This window comes from Myotis daubentonii, chromosome 2 (genome assembly GCF_963259705.1).
Source record: "Myotis daubentonii chromosome 2, mMyoDau2.1, whole genome shotgun sequence".
Lineage (NCBI taxonomy): Eukaryota > Metazoa > Chordata > Mammalia > Chiroptera > Vespertilionidae > Myotis > Myotis daubentonii.
The window spans coordinates 112,796,545-112,819,826 of NC_081841.1; the positions used below are offsets into that span (position 1 = coordinate 112,796,545).

At 46.0% G+C, this 23,282-nt stretch overlaps 1 protein-coding gene across 25 annotated transcripts in view; it reads right to left on the reverse strand.

The window, feature by feature from the left end:
• The window catches only part of MICAL3 (microtubule associated monooxygenase, calponin and LIM domain containing 3), a 279,395-nt gene that overhangs the window by 44,230 nt on the left and 211,883 nt on the right, over positions 1-23,282 (reverse strand). For 19 of the 25 annotated variants that reach the window (XM_059684298.1, XM_059684293.1, XM_059684292.1 and 16 more), the window contains 6 exons: positions 22,680-22,742; positions 6,074-6,187; positions 5,145-5,291; positions 4,648-4,730; positions 1,577-3,410; positions 962-1,056 (listed from right to left, as the gene is read on the reverse strand). In XM_059684298.1, the coding sequence (XP_059540281.1) occupies positions 962-1,056; positions 1,577-3,410; positions 4,648-4,730; positions 5,145-5,291; positions 6,074-6,187; positions 22,680-22,742 (2,336 nt within the window). The remainder of the gene's footprint in view (positions 1-961; positions 1,057-1,576; positions 3,411-4,647; positions 4,731-5,144; positions 5,292-6,073; positions 6,188-22,679; positions 22,743-23,282) is intronic. The other 6 variants (XM_059684295.1, XM_059684288.1, XM_059684280.1 and 3 more) reach the window with 3 other exon arrangements.

The following is a 23,282-nucleotide window of genomic DNA, read 5'->3' on the forward strand; positions in this document are numbered from 1 at the left end:
GGGAACTATAGCAGGGAGAACCTGATGCCAGGTCTCTGCAGGGAATTGGATACAAGATCCCAACCATAACCCAGTGTGGCCTGGCTGAGACATGGGGAAGCTCTGCTGATGGCTGGGGTGGGATGGGAGGCCTGACTCATGAGTCAATCAAACCCCATTCTAGGTGTCCTTCTAGGAGAATGAACAGATACAGAGCTGGCATGGCCCAGTGGGGACGAACAACTCAAGAATGAGATGAGAACTAAAAGATGGGTTTCCTCTGATTTGCAAAGTTATTAAATGAGGAACTAGATCAAGCCAGGAGGAGAGAACTGGACACAGACCAGCCATGGCCTCCCTGGAAGTTAATGGAGAGGGAAGACTCAAATTTAAGCCTTGGGAAGCCTTGTAAAGAAGGTACAGAATGTTCTGAGGAAGTTTTTCATTAAAAAAAGGGAGCTGAATGTAGCTGGACCTTCACCTTAGACAGGAGGGTAAGTGTGTGCCCACGGCTAGACAATGGAGATGCAGTAGGAAGGCTCCCCATCCAAGCCTTAGCTGGATCCTGGGAACAAACAACTCTTTTCCTGTCACTCTGGGCACTGGTGGGTGCTACTCCACGTGGGATTTCTGAGGACAAAAGAATGAATGGACAACACTGGGCTGCTTCCTAAAGACAGAATGAATCTTTGGGCATGAAATGTCTGTCTTCACCAGAACTCAACTCAGGAACTCTTGCCATAGAAGCCAATAACCCCTAGCTGCTCACTGAAAAAGCCTGAGATAGGTCCCTTCTGTGTCTTCTCCTTGGACCCCTGAGCAAGGCTCAGGATTTGTATGTGTCTGCTGGGAGCTCATATCCACCCCTGCTTTGAGATTTGCTTTCCTTTCCTCCACCTCATCAAAGACCAACACTCAACAGAGGATAGGAGTCGAGATTCCCAACCCCTCTGAAGCCCTACTGCTGACCAGGCCTGCGTACCTCTCGCTTGGACTTCTGGGAGACCCTCTCGAGGATGTCGTCGCTGGAGAGGTCAGAGTCCTCGGAGAAACTCAGCTGGTCCCGCAGCTGCAGCTCTGTGGGGATGGAAAGAAGAGGCAGAGTGAAGACTGTGACCAGTCCATAAGTACCACGGTGCTTTCCTGATTTCTACATTCATAAGAATAGCCTGGGGGAGTGGGGTGGAGATTTGTTTTCTTTCTAGTTTGAGTGACTCTTTTCCCATATTGGGGAGCCAGGAACTTGGATGCTTACACCTGTTCAGACAGGATGGACCAACACTGAATAGATGGTGCCCAAAGAGACTGCCTGGAACTCCCAGCAGCATTGCCCTCCGTTAGGTTGATGAGACTTTAGGAAGTGCATAAACCTCCTGTCTCCCTTAACCAGCTTCAGGCTGTTTTTTAGAATTATCCTATTAAGTGGAGTATGTTCTGTGAACCCATGGTTCAGTTTTCTTCTCCCTACCCTGTTAGCACAGCTCTAAGAACCCTTGGGGGAGTGGCATGGGGAAGGGACCTTTTGAGAAGAACCAAATGACTGAAGAACGCACACCTTATGCTCTGCCCCAGGAGGGGTCCCTTGGTGCTGATGTACCTGCTTTCACTATTGGAGACATCCTGTGCTTGCTAGAGGCCACAGTGGCACCACTGGAAGGGGTGCTGGAACAGGACTTGTTGTCACCCTTCTTCTTCTTGTCCTTCTTATACCCTGAGAAGACTGACTTCCACAAGGATCTGGGCTTGGCGGCTGCTTCCTCCAGGAGATCTGGGCTGTGTTTCTCCAGGGGCCGGCCCTCACCTTTAGATTTTCTCTCCTTGTTTCTACGGGGGGAGAAGAGTGACGATCTCTTCTTGCTCTTCCCACTAGAGCCCTCGGATGAAGTGACTGAACCATCTGGGGCCCCTGAGTTCAATGTGGGGGAGAGGAATTCCTCACTAGTGTTTTTGTGCTTCAAGGTGGGCTCCTCAGGGCCTTTGTGCACCGGGTGTTTAGGGGATTCAAGGCCAAAGGCTTTGCCTTTAGAGGGCATTGAGGAGGCTTTGTGGCAGGTGCCTCCTGGGGGACTGGAGGTCTCAGCCCCAATTTCCATCTCCTTCATCCGACTCAGCTGTTTGGCCATGGCATCTCTCAACACCTGGCTCTTTATAGACTTCTCTCTGGCTCGCATGCGCTCTTCAGCCAGCTCCTTGGCTTCTGGAGAGACTACAGGTAGCCCCCTCTTCTGCAGTTGGACCCCGCTCTCTAGAGTAAGTAACCTGACATTCTCCTTGGCTAGGGGTGTGGGGAGGGCCTTGTCAGAGAGGGGCCAGCAGGAAGGGGGTGTGAAGAACTTCTGCAGATTTGAGTCCTCGGTCTTGTCATCATATGTATCCTCCACGTCATCAGCAAAGGGGATCTCAGCCACACTCTCTACAAATGACTTCCGTACCTCTTCCCAGGGCAGCTGGGCAGGCTCTCGGGGGGGCCGCATAAAGGTGGCAGGTGTGGGGGGTGGGATTACGGAGGCCTTGGGCTTGGTTTCCTTCTGCCCATATATCTGATATGGCTCCCTTTGAAGAGTCGCGGGCTCCTCGTCCTGGGGTGGGGGCGGAGGCGGGCTTGAGGGTGGAGTAAGCATGGTGGAGTCTGAGGTACTGAAGCTCTGGCTGCCCAAGGTCTTCATGTTGGAGGAGCTCCCATGAAGGCCCAGCCCAGAACTGCTGGACAGGTCTCTCCGCTCCGCATGTGAGCTTTTTAGCTCTCTGGCAGATGGGGACTTGGGGGTTGGCAGAGAGGGCTGGTCACTATCTGACTTTGCCAGTCTCTTAGATGGAGGTTTTAGAAGATGGAGCCCCTCATCCTGAGGAGACTTCTCAACTGAATAGGATTTGAGGGACAATGGCTTAAAGGCAGGTGAGGGGAAGCTGTGCTGGGGCCCCTTGCTCCGATCCACGGGTGTGAGCCCCAGGCTGCGGCGAATTTCAGCGCTCTTCATCCAGAACTCTGCCACCAAGTCGTTCGGCTTCAGGGCCTCGTCCATAGCAAGAGGGCTGCCCAGTCTGTCCTTGGTATCCCCTTGGTTCTTCACGTGGAGGGGGGTGAGGGGGGTTGATGTTTTCGCTGGAACAGGCTGGAAGCATATGGGGGACTTCGTGGGGGATGGAATGGTGGCCTCACAGGAAGGTTTAGGCTGGGAGCAAATGGGGTGCTGAGTGGGGGTGATGGTGGAAGTGGCCAATGGGGACAGGCCCTGTGAACTAACTGGAGAGTTATGTGTCCTGGCTTCCAGCAGAGCTCCTGGCTGGGACTGGATGGGAGAGTGCACAGCTTTCTGATCAGTGGGAACTTCTGCTTTGAACTTTACTTTGGAAACCAAAAGCTCTGGGAAAAGGCGCTCCTTGGGCAATTTCACTTTGATAGCCTCAGAGGGGAGTGGAATCCGGGCCCCCTACAGAAAAAGAAGATAGATGGAAGCTGTTTAGAGGGCAGGGACTTAATGATCAGCAAAGACCCCTTAGGGAGCTTTCTCTCTCAAAGAGCCTGTGCTTGCTGAAATAAATTCCTCTCTCCATCCTTTAAGCTATTAATCAAATTGCTCAGGAGAACCTTTCTCACTTTCTGTAATTTTTAGAACCACTTCCTTGGTTGAACAGACTCAGTTTTCAGGGTTTGGCTCACCTCAAAGACATCCTATATTCTATGTGCACTGAAGTGAGTGCTGGTCAGAGGACACTAATGAATTCAGCTCTCACTCTTCAAGGGCTCCAAGATCTCTGAAGTACGAACATAGTGGCCAACATGGTAAGAAGATTAAAAACATCTATTTTTTTTTACAGTCTGTATTATAAACTGTCCTCCCCAGGAAGCTCAAAGATCCAGATATTCCTGCATGTATCCTTATGCCTTGTCCTCCCATCACTTGTCTCAGTAAAGCTCCTCCATCTCGGACGTGAAATCACCAAATTCATCTCGCTTCTTAGAATCTCAAAGATCAGAGCAAGCAGACCCAATCTTCAGTTTGGACTTCCCTCCCTGATCTTTTCTCCAGAAAGTATTTTCTAAAACATGTTCCATGGGACATATTATTACAATGTGTTTATATAGCATTCTTTAGTCTGTGGTTCACATACCACTGGTAATCTGGGTAAGTATTTTTAATTTTAAAATTCATAGTTTAGCCCAGCCAGTGGTTGAGCATCAACTTATGGACCAGGAGGTCATGGTTTGATTCCTGGTCAGGGCACATGCCCTGGTTGTGGGCTCGATCCCCAATAGGGGGTGTGCAGGAGGCAGCTGATCAATGAATCTCTCTCAATATTGATATTTTTATCTTTCTCTTCCTCTCCCTTCCTTTCTGAAATCAATAAAAAAAAATTGAAAAAATAAAATTAAAATTCATAGCTCATTTTAACAGAATATTAAGAAATAATGCATCTGTCATATTGAACCAATGATTTCACATATATTCTTGCTTTAACTTAAAACTTATTTTTGAAATGGTATGATATGTGGACAAGACAAAGTATGATACAATAATGGGATGACCCAGGTTTGGAGTTGGTGCAGAACAGGGTGAGGGAGATGCTACCTTGTCCCCACAGGCGAGAACTGAGCTGGAACCCCATTCCTGTTTTCAACAACCCCACTTAGCACAAGAAGTCAAAAAAAGGGGCTCACACTCTTACCTCTCCCATGGGGCTGTGGGCAGGAGAGAACAGAACAGCTTGTTCCGAAGGGGACCAGGTGGGACTGGAGACTTGGGAGGGAGCTAAAAAGAAGAGACAAAGGATTGACAAGAAGAAAAACTCCCATTCCCACTGAGGGTGCCTCTTCTAGCCAGCTCTGCGGTGGGGTTGAACCATTGGTTAGCCACCTGCAGAGATGGAAAGAAGAAAAAAGGGAATGTGCTTCCCCAGGGCGTCCCGTATGCAACCTCTGCTTGTGTCATGTGTATGGTCTGTGACAAAAAGATTTGAGCTGTATCTGCTACCCTTTCATAGTTCCAAATAACACACAGAAAGGGGCTGTTGGTAAAGCCACGTGCAGGGCCTGTGCACAGGGGGAGGAGGCCATTATCCGAGGCTGGTATGATGTGTGCCCGCTCTGCCTGTGGTGCCACTAGTCCTCAAGTGGCTCTCAGCAGGAATTCTGGGAATGGCTTCTCCTGTGACAGTAGACTTACCTCTCTTGTTATGCTGTAGAGTGGCAGGGGGTCGTTCGTCCTGGTTTTCTGAGACGTTCAGCTCCAGCTCCGCTTCTACCACCTCTTGGTGCTGCTTGCAAAACTCTGTTTCAGCATCTGATGGGCTGTCATCAGACCAGTGCTGATCTGGCAAAGGGAAAGAACACGGAACCTGAGTGAGGCCTGCTCCTTTCCAGTCTCCTGCCTTCCTTGGAGAACAGAATGACGACTGTAGCCTGGACCAGGCTCTGTTCCCCAGTTGGGGCCCTGCTTGCTGGTCCTCACCCAGTTTCTGATACTCATCCAAAAGCACATCCTCTGCAACACGGTACTCTACTATCTTCTGAAATACAGCCAGATGACACATGATATGCCATGACAGAAAGCAGAACCGTGGGCATGCTTGTGGAGGGCAGGCCTTGCTTGCTGGGCCCACCACCCACTTGCATTTCTCTCCTGTTAGCACTGCCTAGCCTGCTACCCCACCATCACAGCTGAGGTCATGCTCCCTTCACTATCTTACTTGGACTGCTCCTCTCATTTTTCCCAGCCTACTCCTTTGCCCTTGTTTCCCAACCAACCAGGCTATAATTCTTAAAATACCATCTCTTTATATCTAGCTTTCAGAGGGCATCCACTGGATTAAAGGCTCTGTATAAAGCCTCAAATCTGCTGAGTTTCTCACCCACAACTTAATGAATGCAGGCGATGTTGAATGGTGGCTATGGGAGAGTGAAATAACAGGTATTCAAGTTAGTGACTGAAAATGGAATGAACCAGATCTATCTGCTGCCTCCTCTGAGCTCCCTGCTTTTGATTAATGTGTATTGTTTTTATCTTTCCTGAGTTCAAAGCACTCTGGTGTGTCCTGCAGTGGGGAACAGGGTGTTCACCATGGTGGAGAGGGGAGGCTCTGGGGTCCCCCATACCATCATCCAGCTCAGCACCAGTGTCACCCGTGTCCCCATTCTCTGCTGCCTCCCCTTCTATTTCTGCCGGCTCCGAATCCACATCTTCCTCCAGGCCATCCTCATCAAATGGGACTGTAAAGCAGAAACAGTCAAAGGAAGAAAAGTAAAGACAGGATAGGGAGACTGCCTTTGCAGGTGGGAAAGCAGCAGTGCTTCTCCCCAGGCTGTGATGCGAAGACCACTAGAAGGGGCAGGACAAATTCTGGCAGAAGTAGCAAATTCGCTTGGGATAATTTAGAAATACTTTTCTAAAGCATAACAGGGAGGGATAAGGGGATATGTAAAGTTCATTTTCTGGATTCAGGACTAGCACTAATGAACTTCATTTCTCCTGAGGAACCAGCCCCTAAAACACACACACACACACACACACACACACACACACACACACGCACACGCACACACGCACACAGCTGCTTCAACCATCTGGACACTTAGAACTTACACTAATAGTTTGAAGAAAAAGCAATTAAGAAAGCAATGAGCACTGCTTTAAAGGATGCTGTGACATGCCAGTGCTATCCAAGACTAACAGTACTCACTTGTCAGGAGTCCTAATGGCTTCTTCTAGTGTTTGAAACACAGCAAACCACAAATCATTGTTTTTATTTTATTTTAATTAAAAAACTTTATTATTGAAAGTATTACATATGTTCTCCCCCCCCGCCCCCCCCCCCCCCCCGCATCAACCTCCTCCAGTCCATCCCTGGCCCCTGCCCCAGGTTCTCACTACCCCACTCTCTGCGCCCATGGGTTATGCATACATGCATAAAAGGTCTTTGATTGATCCCCTCCCATCTACCCACTCTCCCCCACCTTTCCTCCGAAATTCTGCACTCTGTTCCATGCTTCCTTGTCTCTGGATCCACTCTGTTCATCAGCTTATTTTGTTACTTAGATTCCACATATGAACGAGATCATGTGATACTTGTCTTTCTCTGACTGACTTATTTCATTTAACCTGATTTCACTCTCCAGGTCCCTCCATGCTATCTCAAAGGGTAAGAGATGCTTCATTTTTGCTGCTGCATAGTATTCCATGGCATAAATGTACCAGAGCTTTTTTATCCACTCATCTACTCATAGGCACTTGGGCTGTTTCCAGAACTTAGTTATTGTAAATTGTGCTCCTCCGAACACAGGAATGCATACATTCTTTCTGATTAGTGTTTCGGGTTTCTTAGGCTACATTCCTATAAGTGGGATCACTGGGTCAAATGGCACTCCCATATTTAATTTTTTTAAAAATATATTTTATTGATTTTTTACAGAGAGGAAGGGAGAGAGATAGAGAGTTAGAAACATCGATGAGAGAGAAACTTCAATCAGCTGCCTCCTGCACATCTCCTACTGGGGATATGCCCACAACCCAGGTACATGCCCTTGACCGGAATTGAACCTGGGACCTTTCAGTCCGCAAGCCAACGCTCTATCCACTGAGCCAAACTGGTTTCGGCCCATATTTAATTTTTTGAGAAAACTCCATACTGTTTTCCATAAAGGCTGCACCAATCAGCATTCCCACCAGCAGTGTACTAGGGTTTCCTTTTCTCCACATTCTCACCAGCACTTGTCATTTATTGATAGCAGACATTTTCATACTTCATTGTCATTTTAATTAGTATCTCTTGGATGATTAGTGACTTTGAGCATTTTTTCATGTCTCCTGGCCATCTGTGTGTCCTCTTTGAAGAATTTTCTACTTAGGTCCTTTGCCCATTTTTTAATTGGACTGTTTGTCTTCTTTTTGTTAACTTGTATGAGTTCCTTATATAGTTTGGATATTAACCCTTTAGCAGATGTATCATTGCCAAATATATCCTCCCATACAGTGAGCTTTCTTTTATTTTGTTGATGGTTTCTTTTGCTGTGCAGAAACTTTTTACTTTTAAGGTAGTCCCATTTATTTATTTTCTCCTTAGTTTCCTTTGCCCTAGGACCGTGGTCGGCAAACTGCAGCTCGCGAGCCACATGCGGCTCTTTGGCCCCTTGAGTGTGGCTCTTCCTAAGCCTTAGGAGTACCCTAATTAAGTTAATAACAATGTACCTACCTATATAGTTTAAGTTTAAAAAATTTGGCTCTCAAAAGAAATTTAAATCGTTGTACTGTTGATATTTGACTGTTGACTAATGAGTTTGCCGACCACTACCCTAGGAGATGTATTTATCAACATATTGCTACAAGAGATGTCTGAGATTTTGCTGCCTACAGTTTCTTCTAGGATTTTTATGGTTTCCTGACTTACATTTAGGTCTTTTATCTATCTTGAGTTAATTCTTGTGTATGGTGTAAATTGGTGGTCTAGTTTCATTTTTTTTGCATGTTTTTGTCCAATTTTCCCAACACCATTTATTGAAGAGATTGTCTTGACTCCATTGTATGCTCTTATCACCTTTGTCAAATATTAAGTGCGTGTAATGGCTCAGGTTGATTTCTGGGATTCTCTGTTTTGTTCCATTGATCTACATGCCTGTTCTTGTGCCAGTATCAGCTGTTTTGATTATGGTGGCTTTGTAGTATAACATGATATCTGGTATTGTGATTCCTCCAACTTTTTTCTTCTTTCTTAAGATTGCTGCAGCTATTCGAAGTCTTTTTTGGTTCCATATACATTGTTGGAGTATTTGTTATAGATCTGTAAAATATGGTGTTATTTTAGTAGGGATTGCATTGAATCTGTAACTTTCCTTGGGCAGTATAGACATTTTAATGATGTTGATTCTACCAATCCTAGAACATGGAATATTCTTCCACTTGTTTATATCTTCTCTCTCTTTTCTTAGTGTCCTATCGTTTTCCAAGTACAAGTCTTTTACCTCTGTGGTTAAATTTATTCCTAAGTATCTTAATTTTTTGTTGCAATGATAAACGGGATGCTTTTTTTTAAGTTTCTCTTTCTGAGAATTCATTATCTAATATATCCTATATAATAAGAGAGGAATATGCTAATTAGCCAGGACACCCTCACAGGTAAAGACCAGCAGGAGCGGGTGGGCGTGGCTGCGTGCCATACAAGGCCAGGTACATGAGGCTGCGTCAAATAAAATAAAATGCATTCACATGCCCGAAGACGACAGGGTTCAAGGAGGAAGGGCTCCAGTTTCGTTTTCTCAGCACCCAGCTAGGAGGCCTCCCTGGGGCGGCTCTCCCCTCCGAGCCTTGCGCAAGATGAGCGCTCCGCTCTGGCCCCGGAGCCCCAAAGGGAGGCAGAGCAAAGTGCTTTCCCTCTGGGACCGCGCTCTCCCTGGGAGTCCGGCGCGGAGGGCGCTCTCCCTGGGAACACGGAAATCCGCCTCCCGGGGTGACTGGGTGGCAGCCAGGCCTGGCGAGCAGTAGAGAGGGCGACCTACCTGGAGGCCACACAGCGGCCATAGTTGAAGTCGCCCTTGATGGAGGAGCGGAGGTAGCGGGGATCAGAGTCGGCCATGTCAGCAATGGAACCCCAGCTCCCTGATGAATGACTAGAGCACATGGTCCTCAGTCACTTCCTGAGCAGCAGTCAGCCCGGACCAGGGATCAAACCTGAAACCTAAGTAGGTACCCTGACAGAATGGAACCCAAACCTTCACTGTGGCAGAGGAGCACCGACCCACAGCAGGGGCCAGGGCACACCAGAGGGGTTTTGTTGAGGGGCCCTGACAGGCAGCCTGCAGCGCAGTGGGTTAAAACCTCCTCCTGATACAACAAGGTTGCCGGTTGGATCCCTGGTCAGGGCACAGACAAGAAGCAACCAAAGAGAGCATAGTAAGTGGAACAGCACACTGGTGTTTCTCTCGCTCCCTTCCTCTCTCTAAAATAATCAATCAAAAATTAAAATAAAAAATAAACCCTCTGGCCCTAACCAGTTTGGCTCAGTGGATAGAGCGTCGGCCTGCGGACTGAGGGTTCCTGGGTTCGATTCTGGTCAAGGGCATGTACCTTGGTTGAAGGTACATCCCGGGGTGTGTGTGTGTGTGTGTGTGTGTGTGTGTGTGTGTGTGTGTGTGCAGGAGGCAGCTGACCGATGTTTCTCTCTCATCGGTGTTTCTAAATTCCTATCCCGCTCCCTTCCTCTCTGTAAAAAAATCAATATATTAAAAAATAAAAATAAACCTTCTGGCTTGCAGAATTGCTAAAACAGAAAGCGAAGTCCCATCTCTTCCAGTTCATTCAACAAATACTTCATATGCTCCGTCAATAATCACACTGGGAATGGGTGTTTGTTTGTTTGTTTTGGCTAATCCTCACCTGAGGACATTTTTGCATTGATTTTTTTTTTTTTAACAGAGAATGGAAGGGAGGGAGAAAGACAGAAACTAATGTGAGAGACATCAATTGGTTGCCTCTTGCTGAATCCCCGACCAGGGCCCCGGATTGAGCCTGCAACCCAGGTACTTGCCCTTGATTGGAATCCAACCCGGTACCCTTCAGTCCGACTGCAGAAGCACTATCCACTGACCCAAACGAGCATTTTTTTTTTTCTTTTTAAGTTCTCCTCTAAGGATATGTTTTTTTCATTGATTCTAGAGAGAGAGGAAGGGAGAGGGAAAGAGAAAGAGAAACATCAATCAGTTGCCCAAGCAATCCGACATGGATGGAACCCACAACCTGTGTATGTGTCCTCATCTGGAATCAAACCCATGACCCTTTGGTGCGTGGGAGGACACACTAACTACTGATCCACACCGACCAGGGCCCGGAGGTACATTTAAAAATTTTTTTCAAATCTGCCCTAGCCAGGTGGCTCAATTGGTTGGAGTCTCAACCTGTACACCAAAGGGTTTTCCTGTTGGATTCTAGGTTAGGGCACATACTTAGGTTTAGGTTAGATCCCATTGGTTCAGCAGGTGCAGAGGCAGCCTACTGGTATTTCTCTGTCACATGGATGTTTCTCTCTCTAAAAATCAACTTAAAAAACATCCTTAGGTGAAAATTAAAAAAAAAGTATATATATATATATATATATATATATATATATATATATATATATCTCAACACTAATAAAAGAGAAAAATGGTAATTGGCATACAAGCTACCCTTTTCATTGGCTAATCAGGGCTATATGCAAATTAACTGCCAACTAAGATTAGCAGTTAACTGCCAACAAGATGGCGGTTAATTTGCATATGTAGGCACAATGCAGGGAGGCGAAAGGGAAAGCAGGAAGAAGCCCCCTGCCACTGACAGTGATTGGAAACCCAGGGGGGAGCTATGATCGGAGAATCAGGTGCCTTTTTCGCCCTGGCCAGTGATAGCAGGAAGTAGGGGTGGAGCCAGCGATAGGAGCTGGGCACGGTCGAAGCTGGCAGTCCCGGGAGCTAGGGGTCCCTTGCCTGGGCCTAAAGCGAAGCCCACGATCGCGGGGCCGCTGCAGCTGCGGGTCCCCGCTGCCCGGGCTGGATGCCTAGGCCAGAGGAGTCAGGCCTGGGCAAGGGGCCGATCCTGCGATTGGAGGGTGATGGGGGTCAACGCCTGAGGGCTCTCAGTATGTGAGAGGGGGCAGGCTGGGCTGAGGGACACTCCCCCCCCCCCCCCACACACACACCCAGTGCACGAATTTCATGCACCAGGCCCCTAGTGTGTGTGTGTATATATATATATAAATTTTCAGATCTAAAATTTTATTTGGTTCTTTTTAAAATTTTATTTTTCATTTACATTCAATATCCTATCCTATATAATAAAACCCTAATAATGCAAATTTACTGAATGGTGGAATGACCGGTCGCTATGAACTGACCACCAGGGGGCAGATGCTCAATGTAGGAGCTGCCCCCTGGTGGTCATTCAGAAGCTGGGCTCACAGCTGGCAAGTGCAGTGTAGGTGGCAGGAACCTCTGTGGCAGCACTAAGGAGCAGCGAGCCGAGTGGTAGGGAGCAGCAAGCAGGCGGGTGGTAAGGAGCAAGGGGTCCCGAATATGAGAAGGCACAGGCCGGGCTGAGGGACCCCACCCCACTCCCAGTGCACGAATTTTGTGCACTGGGCCTCCAGTCTACACACACACACACACACACACACACACACACACACACATACACGCCAAGTGACCGGAAGGATGGAACAATCGGTTGCTATGACATGCACTGCGGTCAAACAGAATGACCAGTCACTGTGACACGCACTGCAGCGGCCAACTGGCCTGATTGGGCCGCTGATCAGACCCCCAACCTCCCGCAGCCCCTCCCCCAGCCGGCCCCGCCCACATTCCCTCCCCCCCTCTGGCCTGGCCCTGGTTGGCCCCCATTGGGGTGGGCCAGCTGGACCCCACCCGTGCACAAATTCATGCACCGGGCCTCTAGTTGATGTATAAAAAGACATATTTTTGGGTGTTTTTTTTTGGATCTTGCTACATTGCCAAATTAATTTATTAAATCTAGTAGATTTTTGGTGGTGTTTTTAGGTTTTTAATGCACAATACCATGTCATCTGCAAATAATGAGTTTTTCTTCCTCTTTCCAATTTGGATGCCTTTTATGTTTTCTTCTTGTCTAATTGCTATGTCTGGGCCTTCCAGTACTATCCTGTATAATAAAAGCCTAATATGCTAAGTGTCTGGTTGACCAGTTGGCTGTTCAAGCAATCAAAGCGTAATATGCTAATGGTATGCTAAGGCCACTCAACCTCTTGCTATGATGTGCACTGACCACCAGGAGGCAGACACTCCGACCAGTAGGTTAGCTTGCTGCTGGGGTCCAGCCGATTGGGACTGAGCAAGATGGGCCGACCATGCCCTGGAGCCCTCCCACGGTCCCTCCCTGGCTGGCCAACCTCCTGTGTCCCTCCCTGGCCCCAACTGTGCACCGGTGGGGTCCCTCGGCCAGGCCTGCACCCTCTCGCAATCCGAGACCCCTTGGGGGATGTCAGAGAGCGGGTTTCGGCCTGATCCTACAGGTATAAAAGGCTAATATGCCAATAGACAGAGCAGCAGAATGACCAGTCGCTATGATGCACACTGACCACCAGGAAAATGACGCTCAATGCAGGAGCTGGCCCCTGGTGGTCCGTGTGCTCCCACAGGGGGAGCGCTGCTCAACCAGAAGCCAGGCTCATGGTTGGCAAGTGCAGCGCCAGTGGCGGGAGCCTCTCCCGCCTCTGTGGCAGCACTAAGGATGTTGGACTGCCCCCAAGGGCTCCTTGACTGTGAGAGGGTGCAGGCTGGGCTGAGGGACCCCCTGAGTGCACAAATTTTGTGCACCAAGCCTCTAGTATTGAATAAGAGTGGTGAAAGCGGACATCGCTGTCTTGTACCTGTTCTTAGGGAAAATGGTTTTAGTTTTTGCCCCCTGAGTATGATGTTTGCTGTAGGTTTGCCATATATGACCTTTATCCTGTTAAGATATGCTCCCTCTATTCCCACTTTGCTGAGAGTTTTGATAAAAAAATGGGTGTTGGATTTTGTCAAATGCTTTTTTTGCATCTATTGATATTATCATGTGATTTTTGTTTTTCAATTTGTTTATGTATCACATTTTTTAAAAATATATATTTTATTGTTTTTTTACAGAGAGGAAAGGAGAGGGACAGAGAGTTAGAAACATTGATGAGAGAGAAACATCGATCAGCTGCCTCCTGCACACCCCCTACTGGGGATGTGCCCACAACCAAGGTACATGCCCTTGACCGGAATCGAACCTGGGACCCTTCAGTCCATGGCCGACGCTCTATCCACTGAGCCAAATCGGTCAGGGCATGTATCACATTTATTGATTTGCAAATATTGTACCAGCCTTGCATCCCTTATGGTCATGGTGTATGATCTTTTAAATATATTGCTGAATCTGAGTAATATTTTGTTGAGAATTTTAGCATCTGTGTTCACTAGGGATATTGGCCTGTAATTCTCTTTCTTTGTAGTGTTTGTATCTGGTTTTGAAATTAGGGTAATGCTGGCCTCATAAAAAGAGCTTGGAAGTGTTCCTTCCTCTTGGATTTTTTGGAATAGTTTGAGGAGGATAAGTGTTAGTTCTTCTTTGAATGTTTGGTAAAACTCCCCTGTGAAGCCTTCTGGTCCTGGACGTTTGCTGGAAGTTTTATTTTATTTTTATTATTACTGCTTCTATCTCATCAGTTGTTATTGGTCTATTCAGGTTTTCTAATTTTTCCTAATTCAGTTTTGGGATATTGATTTTTCTTTTTTTTCTTTTTTAGTTAAATTTTTATTGTTCAGATTATTACATTTGTTCCTCTTTTTATTTTCCCCCCCCCATAACTCCCCTCCTCCCAGTTCCCGCCCCACCCTCCGCCCTCACTCCCCACCCACTGTCCTCATCCATAGGTGCACGATTTTTGTCCAGTCTCTTCCCACATCTCCCACACCCCTTTCCCCCCCAAGAATAGTCAGTCCATTCCCTTTCTATGTCCCTGATTCTATTATAATCAACAGTTCATTCTGTTCATCAGATTATTTATTCACTTGATTCTTAGATTCACTTGTTGATAGATGCATATTTGTTGTTCATAATTTGTATCTTTACCTTTTTCTTCCTCTTCCTCTTCTTAAAGGATACCTTTCAGCATTTCATATAATCCTGGTTTGGTGGTGATGAACTCCTTTAGCTTTTCCTTATCTGTGAAGCTCTTTATCTGACCTTCAATTCTGAATGATAGCTTTGCTGGATAAAGTAATCTTGGTTGTAGGTTCTTGGTATTCATCACTTTGAATATTTCTTGCCACTCCCTTCTGGCCTGCAAAGTTTCTGTTGAGAAATCAGCTGACAGTCGTATGGGTTTTCCCTTGTAGGTAACTGAGTTTCATTCTCTTGCTGTTTTTAAGATTCTCTCTTTATCTTTTGCTCTTGGCATTTTAATTATGATGTGTCTTGGTGTGGTCCTCTTTGGATTCCTTTTGTTTGGGGTTCTCCGCGCTTCTTGGACCTGTAAGTCCATTTCTTTCACCAGGTGGGGGAAGTTTTCTGTCATTATTTCTTCAAATAGGTTTTCAATATCTTGCTCTCTCTCATCTTCTGGCACCCCTATAATTCTGATGTTGGTACGCTTGAAGCTGTCCCAGAGGCTCCTTACACTATCCTCGCATTTTTGGATTCTTTTTTCATTTTGCTTTTCCGGTTGGATGTTTTTTGCTTCCTCGCATTTCAAATCATTGACTTGATTCTTGCGCTCCTCTGGTCTGCTGTCGGGCGTCTGTATAATATTCGTTATTTCAGTCCGTGTATGCTTAATTTCTAGTTGGTTCCCCAATATAAGATCGAGGGTCTTATTAGTTTTCGTGTAGATCTCATTAAGTTTATCGGCAGCTTCTAAACAGTTCTTGAGAGACCTTAAAAGTGTGGTTCTGAACTCTATATCTTCCATTGACAATTTTGTCCTGTTTCTTTGTCTCCGCATTTTGTTATGCTTCCTTGGTGCACCCCCTAGTGGTCTTTGTTCGCAGTCTTATAGTTAAATCTTGATTGTTGTAGCTAATTCCAGGGAGGGTTTGACCTCCAGGCCAAGTGGCTATGAGAATCAGCTGTGTCAGCAGTGAGAGAACTTCTGTCCTCTAGGGAGGTGCTAATCTAGCCTTTGCCTGAGGCTATCCGGCAAATGCCTCTGTGCAGGGCTTGGGCGGGGCGGGTCGCACAGGATCAACAGGGTGGGCCGGAGAGAGCAGTTATGCCGCTGCAAAGCTCGAAGAGAAAGCTGCACTTGCTCTGACCGAACCCAGACTGTCCCGCTTCTCCCGTTTGAGTCTGGGTCCCTAAAGACTCGCCCGGATCTGGTGCTCAGAGTCTGCGACTCCCTCCCGATTGAAAACAACAACCGCGCCCTCCGCCGCCAGCCCGCTCCACGCACTCTGCACCTCAGAATTTGACTTCAGCACTGCGCCTCCTCTGAGTGTCCGTGTGCGTTTCTCTTTCCTCCTAGTTGTAGGACTTCCACTCAGCCAGCGTTCCTGTGGTTCTGGGTGATGTCCCTTCCGTTTTTTGGTTTCACTTTTGAAGTAGTTGTTCAAAGCAGCAAACTCCGGCGTTAACCTATGCCGCCATCTTGGTTCTCCTCTAGAGTGCGGGATATTGATTTTTCTAGGAATTCTTCCATTGTCCAGCTTGTTGGCATATACTAGTTGTTCATAGAATTTTCTTACAATCCATTGTATTTCTATGGTGTCAGTGGTTACTTCTCCACTTTAGTTTCTGACTTTATTTGTTTGTGTCCTCTCTTATTGTTTCTTTTTTCTTTCTTTCTTTCTTTTTTTAAAAATATATTTTATTGATTTTTTACAGAGAGGAAGGGAGAGAGAGATAGTTAGAAACATCGATGAGAGAGAAACATCGATCAGCTGCCTCCTGCACACCACCCACTGGGGATGTGCCCGCAACCAAGGTACATGCCCTTGACCGGAATCGAACCTGGGACCTTTCAGTCTGCAGGCCAATGCTCTATCCACTGAGCCAAACTGGTTATGGCTCTCATTGTTTCTTGATGAGTCTGGCTAACGGCTCATCAAGACTGTTTATCCTTTCCAAGAACCAGCTCTTGTTTCATTTATTTTTTTTTGTATTTTTTTAGTCTCTATGTCATTTATATCTGCTCCAATCTTTATTATTTCCTTCCTTCTACTTACTCTGAGCTTTTGTTGTGGGTTCTCTTTCTAGTTCTGTAAGTTGTAGGGTTAGTTTATTATTATTATTATTATTATTATTTTGTTTTTTGTTTTTTTGAGGTAGTCTTGTAGTGCTATGAACTTCCCTCTCAGGACTGGTTTTGCTGTGTCCCAGCGATTTTGGGTTATGTGTTCATTGTCATTTGTTTCCCAGAAGACTTTTTATTTCTTTCTTGATCTTGGTGGTAATCCATTCATTGTTTAATAACATGCTATTTAGCCTCCATGTATTTGAAAGTTTTGGGTGTTTTACTGTAGTTGATTTCTAATTTCATTCCACTGTGATTTGAGAAGATGCTTGATATGATCTCAATGTTCCTCAACTTGTAGAGACTAGTTTTGTGTCCTAACATGTGGTCTATCTTTGAGAATGAGCCATGTGCACTTGAGAAGAATGTCACAGCTTTGGGTGAAATGTTCTATAAATGTCAATTAAATCATCTGATCCAGTGTGTCATTTAGAGTCACCATTTCCTTGTTAATTTTTTGTCTGGAAGATCTATCCAGTGAAGTCAGTGGGGTATTAAAGCCCCCTACTATGACTCTGTTGTTGTTGATCTCTCCCTTGAAGTCCTCTAAAAATTTTTTTTATTGTTTTTGCTTAATCCTCACCCTAGGGTATTTTTCCATTGATTTTATTTTATCTAAAAAAATTTTTTTAAAAATATATTTTATTGATTTTTTACAGAGAGGAAGGGAGAGGGTCAGAGAGTTAGAAACATTGATGGGAGAGAAACATCAATCAGCTGCCTCCTGCACACCTCCTACTGGGGATGTGCCCGCAACCAAGGTACATGCCCTTGACTGGAATTGAACCTGGGGCCTTTCAGTCCGCAGGCTGACGCTCTATCAGGGGTCCTCAAACTTTTTAAACAGGGGGCTAGTTCACGGTCCCTCAGACCATTGGAGGGCCGGACTATAGTTTAAAAAAAAATACTATGAACAAATTCCTATATACACAGCAGCGGCAAAAACACCCGGTGGACGAGATAAATGTTTTCGGCGGGCCGCATGTGGCCCGCGGGCTGTAGTTTGAGGACCCCCGCTCTATCTATTGAGCCAAACCAGTTAGGGCTGATTTTAGATAGAGTGGAAGAGAGAAGGGAAGACAGATAGGAAAATGGATGTGAGATAAACACATTGATTGGTTGCTCTTGCATGCGCCTGACCAGGGCCCAGGCTGGGGAGGAACCTGCAACTGAGTTAGGTGCCCCTGACCAGAAATGAACCTGGGGCCCTCTGGTCAGTAGGCTGACGCTCTATCCACTGAGCCAAACTGACTAGGGCCTCTAGATGGTTTTTTAAAAAAAATATGTTTAGATGTTTCTATATTGGGTGCATATATGTTTACCAGGGTTATATCCTCTTGTTAGATTGATCCCTTTAGTATTATGTAGTGACCTTTGTTTTCTCTTGTGATGGCCTTCATTTTGAAGTCTATTTTGTAAGATATGAGTATTGCTACTCCAGCTTTTGCTTCATTTCCATTTGCATGAAAAATGTTTTTTCCATCTCTTCACTCTCATCCTGTGTGAGTGTTTTGTTCTGAGGCAGGTCTCTTGTAGACAACATACAGTTGGGTCATGTTTTTGTAGCCATTCAGCTACCCTATGTCTTTTAATTGGAGCATTTAGTCCATTTATATTTGTGATTATTACTGACAGGTACTTATTTATTGTCATTTTAATTCTGTATCCCTAGGTTTCTCCCTTTATTTCTTCTCATTACAGCAGACCCTTTAGCATTTCTTGTAATGCTGGCTTGGTGATGATGTATTCTGTTAGCCCTTTTTTATCTAGGAAGCTCTTTATTTCACCATCTATTTTGAATGATAGCCTTTCACTCAAAGTAATTTTGGTTTATAGTAATTTTGGTTTCAGATCCTTGCTTTCCATTACCTTGAGTACTTCATGCCATTCCTTTCTGGCCTGAGAGTTTCTGATGATAAATCAGGTGTCAGTTTTATGGGAGCTCCTTTGTAGGTAATAGTTTGCTTTTCTCTTGCTGTCTTTAAGATTCTCTCTTTAATTTTTGTCATTTTAATTAAGATGTTTCTGTGCATGGGCCTGTTTGGGTTCTTCTTGCTTGGGGTTTCTGTGCCTCCTGGACTGTGTGACTTTTTCCTTTACCAGGTTAGGGAAGTTTTCTGCCATTATTTCATCAAACACATTCTCTATCCCTTTCTCTCTTTCTGCCTCTTCTGGCACACCTACTATTCAAATATTGTTACATTTCATGTTGTCCCACAGCTCCCTTAAGCTGTCCTCTTGTTTTTCTTCTTGGTTCTCTGAGTGAGTGATTTATCTCAACCTTATCTTCTAATTCACTAATTCAATCCTCAACTTCCTCTAATCTGCTGTGCATTCCTTCCAATGTGTTCTTTGTGCTCTGATATCCTTTATTTCCTGTTTTCATAGTTACTATATCTCTTCTCATGCTGTTGAGCATCTTTACCATCATTATTCTGAACTCTATATCAGATACATTTCTTATCTCCATTTCATTTATCTCTTCTGGAGAATTCTCGATTTTCATTTGGGGGTTGTTTCTTTGTACCCTCATTTTGACTGCCTGTTAGGGTTTGTGTCTATGTATTAGGTTGATCTGCTATGCCTCTCAATCTCTAGTGTGGACAGTGTCAAATGCTGTTTCTAACTAATTAGATCAGGCAAAGACTCTAAGCCTCCAGAGATCACCTCTGTCTACCAACTGATAGGATTCAGTCTTGAATATCCCTCAGGCAATCCTCCACAGGTGTGGTGAGTGTTTTGTCAATAGGGTGGGGCAATTGCTTTTGCATGGAGGCTAATTGTTATTCTCAGTCTCTTAATGGGCCTCAGAAACTCCTCATGTGGGGCAAGGTGTTTTCCAATAGGGTAGGTCAGTGGTCGGAAAACTGCGGCTTGCAAGCCACAGTTTGCCGACCACTGGGGTAGGTCAACTGTCTTCCCCCAAGGCAAGCTGCCTGTATAGCAAATGTCTGCATGATAAAATGATCTCTGCAGCTTGAGGGAATGACTCAGCATAGGACATTGGGGTGTCTGCCTTTTGAGGTCTAACCCCAGAGCTCCTGATCCTGGCTTCTGCTCACACAGCTCCAATCCACTCTGCCCTCCCTCTGCTGGAGCACAAGGTATACTGCACTGCATCAGCTTCAGTTGTACATTGGCCCTTTAAGAGGGTGCCTGCATTTCCAGCCATCTCTCCCTGGCAGACAGCAACCTGGCTGCTTTTCATATCCAGATGTTATGTAGGTACCCCTCTCAGTTCTGGTGCTTTCTGTTTGGGGGCCCAGCTTGGGGATTTGACCCCAGAATTCTCAGTGGCAATCCCTCACAGATAAGATATCTCTCTGGAACTTCAGTTGCTGTCTGTGGGAACCCGGCCAGTCCTTTCACGCCTCCACCCCTCCTACTAGTCTCTATGCAGTCTCCACTTTCCATCTTTGATTATCAGGGTTCTCTCCAGCGAGTCTTCTGTTGATTATTCAGTAAGTTTTTTGTATTTTAGTTGTAATTCCAGTTTGGTCCTTGCAGTGTGTCTGTGCAGCATCCACTTACTCTGCCACCATTTTTAATCTCCCTCAAATCATTCTTAAAGGTTTTCATTTAGGAAAAGGGCTTATGCTCTGGTTTGCAAATACAAGAGCCTGAGGATCAAAGCCCAAGGGAAGGTGGGTGGCAGAGGATCTGGCTGTAGCACAGTTGGATGGATTTCTTACAAGGTTATGTTGAATTTGAGAGGACAGCTATGTAATTACTAGGCCACTGTCTGCTCACAGGCCAGCCTTGTGAATCTGTACCCCACACCTGAAGGATGTGCAGAGTGAGTGTGGCAGAAACATAAGCATGGTCCCTGGGGTCAGGGTACAGTGAAAATCAAGGAAGTGCCTACCTTTTGGGGTAGGAAGAAGGGAAGGGGCACTTTGAAGACACTGGCAATGTTTTATTTCTTGACTTTTTGCTTTTAATAATTCCTTAAAAGCTGTGTAACATCCTGTGTATACTGAGCTTACTAAAAAGTGGGTGCTGGTTTTTACATGAAGCTTTGGAGAACTATACTAAAGATGTCTGGAGTGTTCCAGGACAAGTTCTAGACTGGCAAACAGATAATGTCACATTCTCCCTTGAGATAGCAGAGCAGCTCACAGAGCTGGCAAAGCCAAGATGCATTCCTATGACAATGGCATCTGCTGAGAAAAGACTGAGGGATACTACCCAAATATTTCCACAGCCTTAAAACCTCTGTGTGGTAACACTGCCATTGGTCACTCAAGGAAGTCAGTTTATCAACATCAGAAAGTGGGACCTCTGAGGTACAGACAAATCTCTGTGCTCCTCACACCTGAGCTTTCTGTCTAGAGAGCAAGTTCATGGTTGTACTACCCCATTGCTGACAAGGCTGGCAGACACTGCTCCTTCCCTAGAATCTTTCTCCTTGGCACCACCCCAACCTGGAGGGAACTCAACCTGGGCCTGTGGTGGAGAGGCTCATTGTGCCAATATGTGTGCTCAAATTACTCTGAGTGCCTGGGTATCAGGTGCTAACTTTGCACTATTGTTGGTAAGCACAGAGGAGACCAAGGACCAGACACCTCATCTGCATAGGGCAAGGCACACTGCAATGCATCGGCTTCAGCACAGGCCTGACCCTCATACTCACGTGTTTCTCATTATGAGTTTCTACTAAGAAAGGTCTGTTGGAGAGTCAGATGGGTGAGAAGTTTATAGTCCTTGAGAAGAACCATTGTCACATATATCAACACAAATAAGTGAGGAGTATCAGTATAGCACCAGATGTTGAGAGACACAGCTTGGGGGATGGAACTGGGGGTTAGAGCCAGGTTAAGATGGAGTGCAGGGGGCTAGAAGCTGCCACACACTATGGAAGCCAGAAATCACTGCCACACTTAGCCGCCAGCTAGGAAGTCCTGACACCTCAGTCTTGTTCAACCATTCTGGAGATACAAACTGACTAGGAGAGAGTGAGCAGCAGTTCCTATACTCAGAGCTAAGACTCTGGTTCAGTTCTCCCTGCTGTATGCAGGAAGGTGCCTCTCATGGTGTGCTCATGCCCCTTTCCTCTGTTGCTTGTGAGGACAATGTGCTGGACGGGAAGAGGCTGGTGGTAAGATCCATGAGTTCCAATCCTGCCCATCCCAGAAATAACCACTGGCATAGTGGTTCTCACCCAGGGTCACTTCTGCCCTTCCCTGAGTGTTAACTGGTATTGTATAGAGGCACTTTTGGTTGTTCTATGGATGGGAGTGGGAGTGGAGACTGCACTGACATTTGGAGGGTAGAGGTCAAGGATTTTAAGCATCTTGCAATGAAAAGAACTGTCCTGCCCCAAATGCCAGGAACCCCCTCGTTGAGAAACACCTCTCCAGAAAAGTTTCAGAAGGACAACTGAGGTTTCTTAGCTACCCCTTGGCTTAAAGAGATACTTTCACCTTAGTCTGAGGACCCAGCTGATTATGCCCAGCATGTCCATCTGCTTTTAGCTGAACAACACCTGCCTTCCTTTGCTTTCCCCTTTTCACAGATAAGTTTTCCATCGGTCCCCCTGAGTACCGACTGCCTCCTTCTCTAATATTTCAGTAGGTTTGTGGACTACTAACTGATTTCTTTATTATTTTTATTCCTTTACTTTCACACTCAATTAACTTCTATAGACTTTAGAGCTCAGTGCTAAAAATGTTTCTTTAGTTTTGGCTTTTACCCAACCTCTGTTAATTGAAAGTGTCTGTCTCTGTCCTGCCTATACTACTGCTTGCCTCTGGATCTTCCCTGAAGAATGTGGGGTGCGTGTCTTGTCCATGCAAGGATGGGCTGCCTGAGTGAGGCATGCACATTCCCCCACCCTCCGCCCTTGGCATGCACTAGTGGTAGGATCAGAATTCTAGTGTTAAGATATCAGCAGAGCTGCCAAGAAACAGTTGTTATGGTGAGTGGAAAGAGAACAAACATCACCAGACTACCTCCGGACACTGTCTCCAGCCAGGCCTGAACTGCTGCACGGCGTATGGAGGGAAGGTCAGGCACTGAATTTAAAACAGACGATAAATACAAAGTTACACAGGAATAAGTGTTCCCAGTGAGGAAAGTTGAGGACAACCCTAAAGTCCAAAATAAAAGAGAAACTAAGATGATGTTACGGCCAGGGGCCTATCCAGAACTGACCACGGTATCAGTCCAGGAGAGGAAAGGAAACACAGGGAACACAGGGAGGGGCAATACAGTTTCAAGGCTGCAGAGATAGCTCTACCTTGCAGGGCAGTGTGACATTGTCCCAGGTCAGCAGGGTCTCTCTCTTCCACTCCTGCATAACTTCTAAGTACATTAATAAACCAACAAAAAAAGACTTTAAAATTGATTTTTAGAGAAAGGAAGGGAGAGGGAGAGAGAGAGGAAAACATCGATGAGAGTGAAACATCAATCGGCTGCCTCCTGCATGCCCCCTACTGGGGATCAAGCCCGAAACCCAGGCATGTGCCCTGACTAGGAATCGAATCAGACGACACCCAATCAACTGAGCCATATTAGCCAGGACGCTTCTGGATACATTTACATTGCTGCAGAAA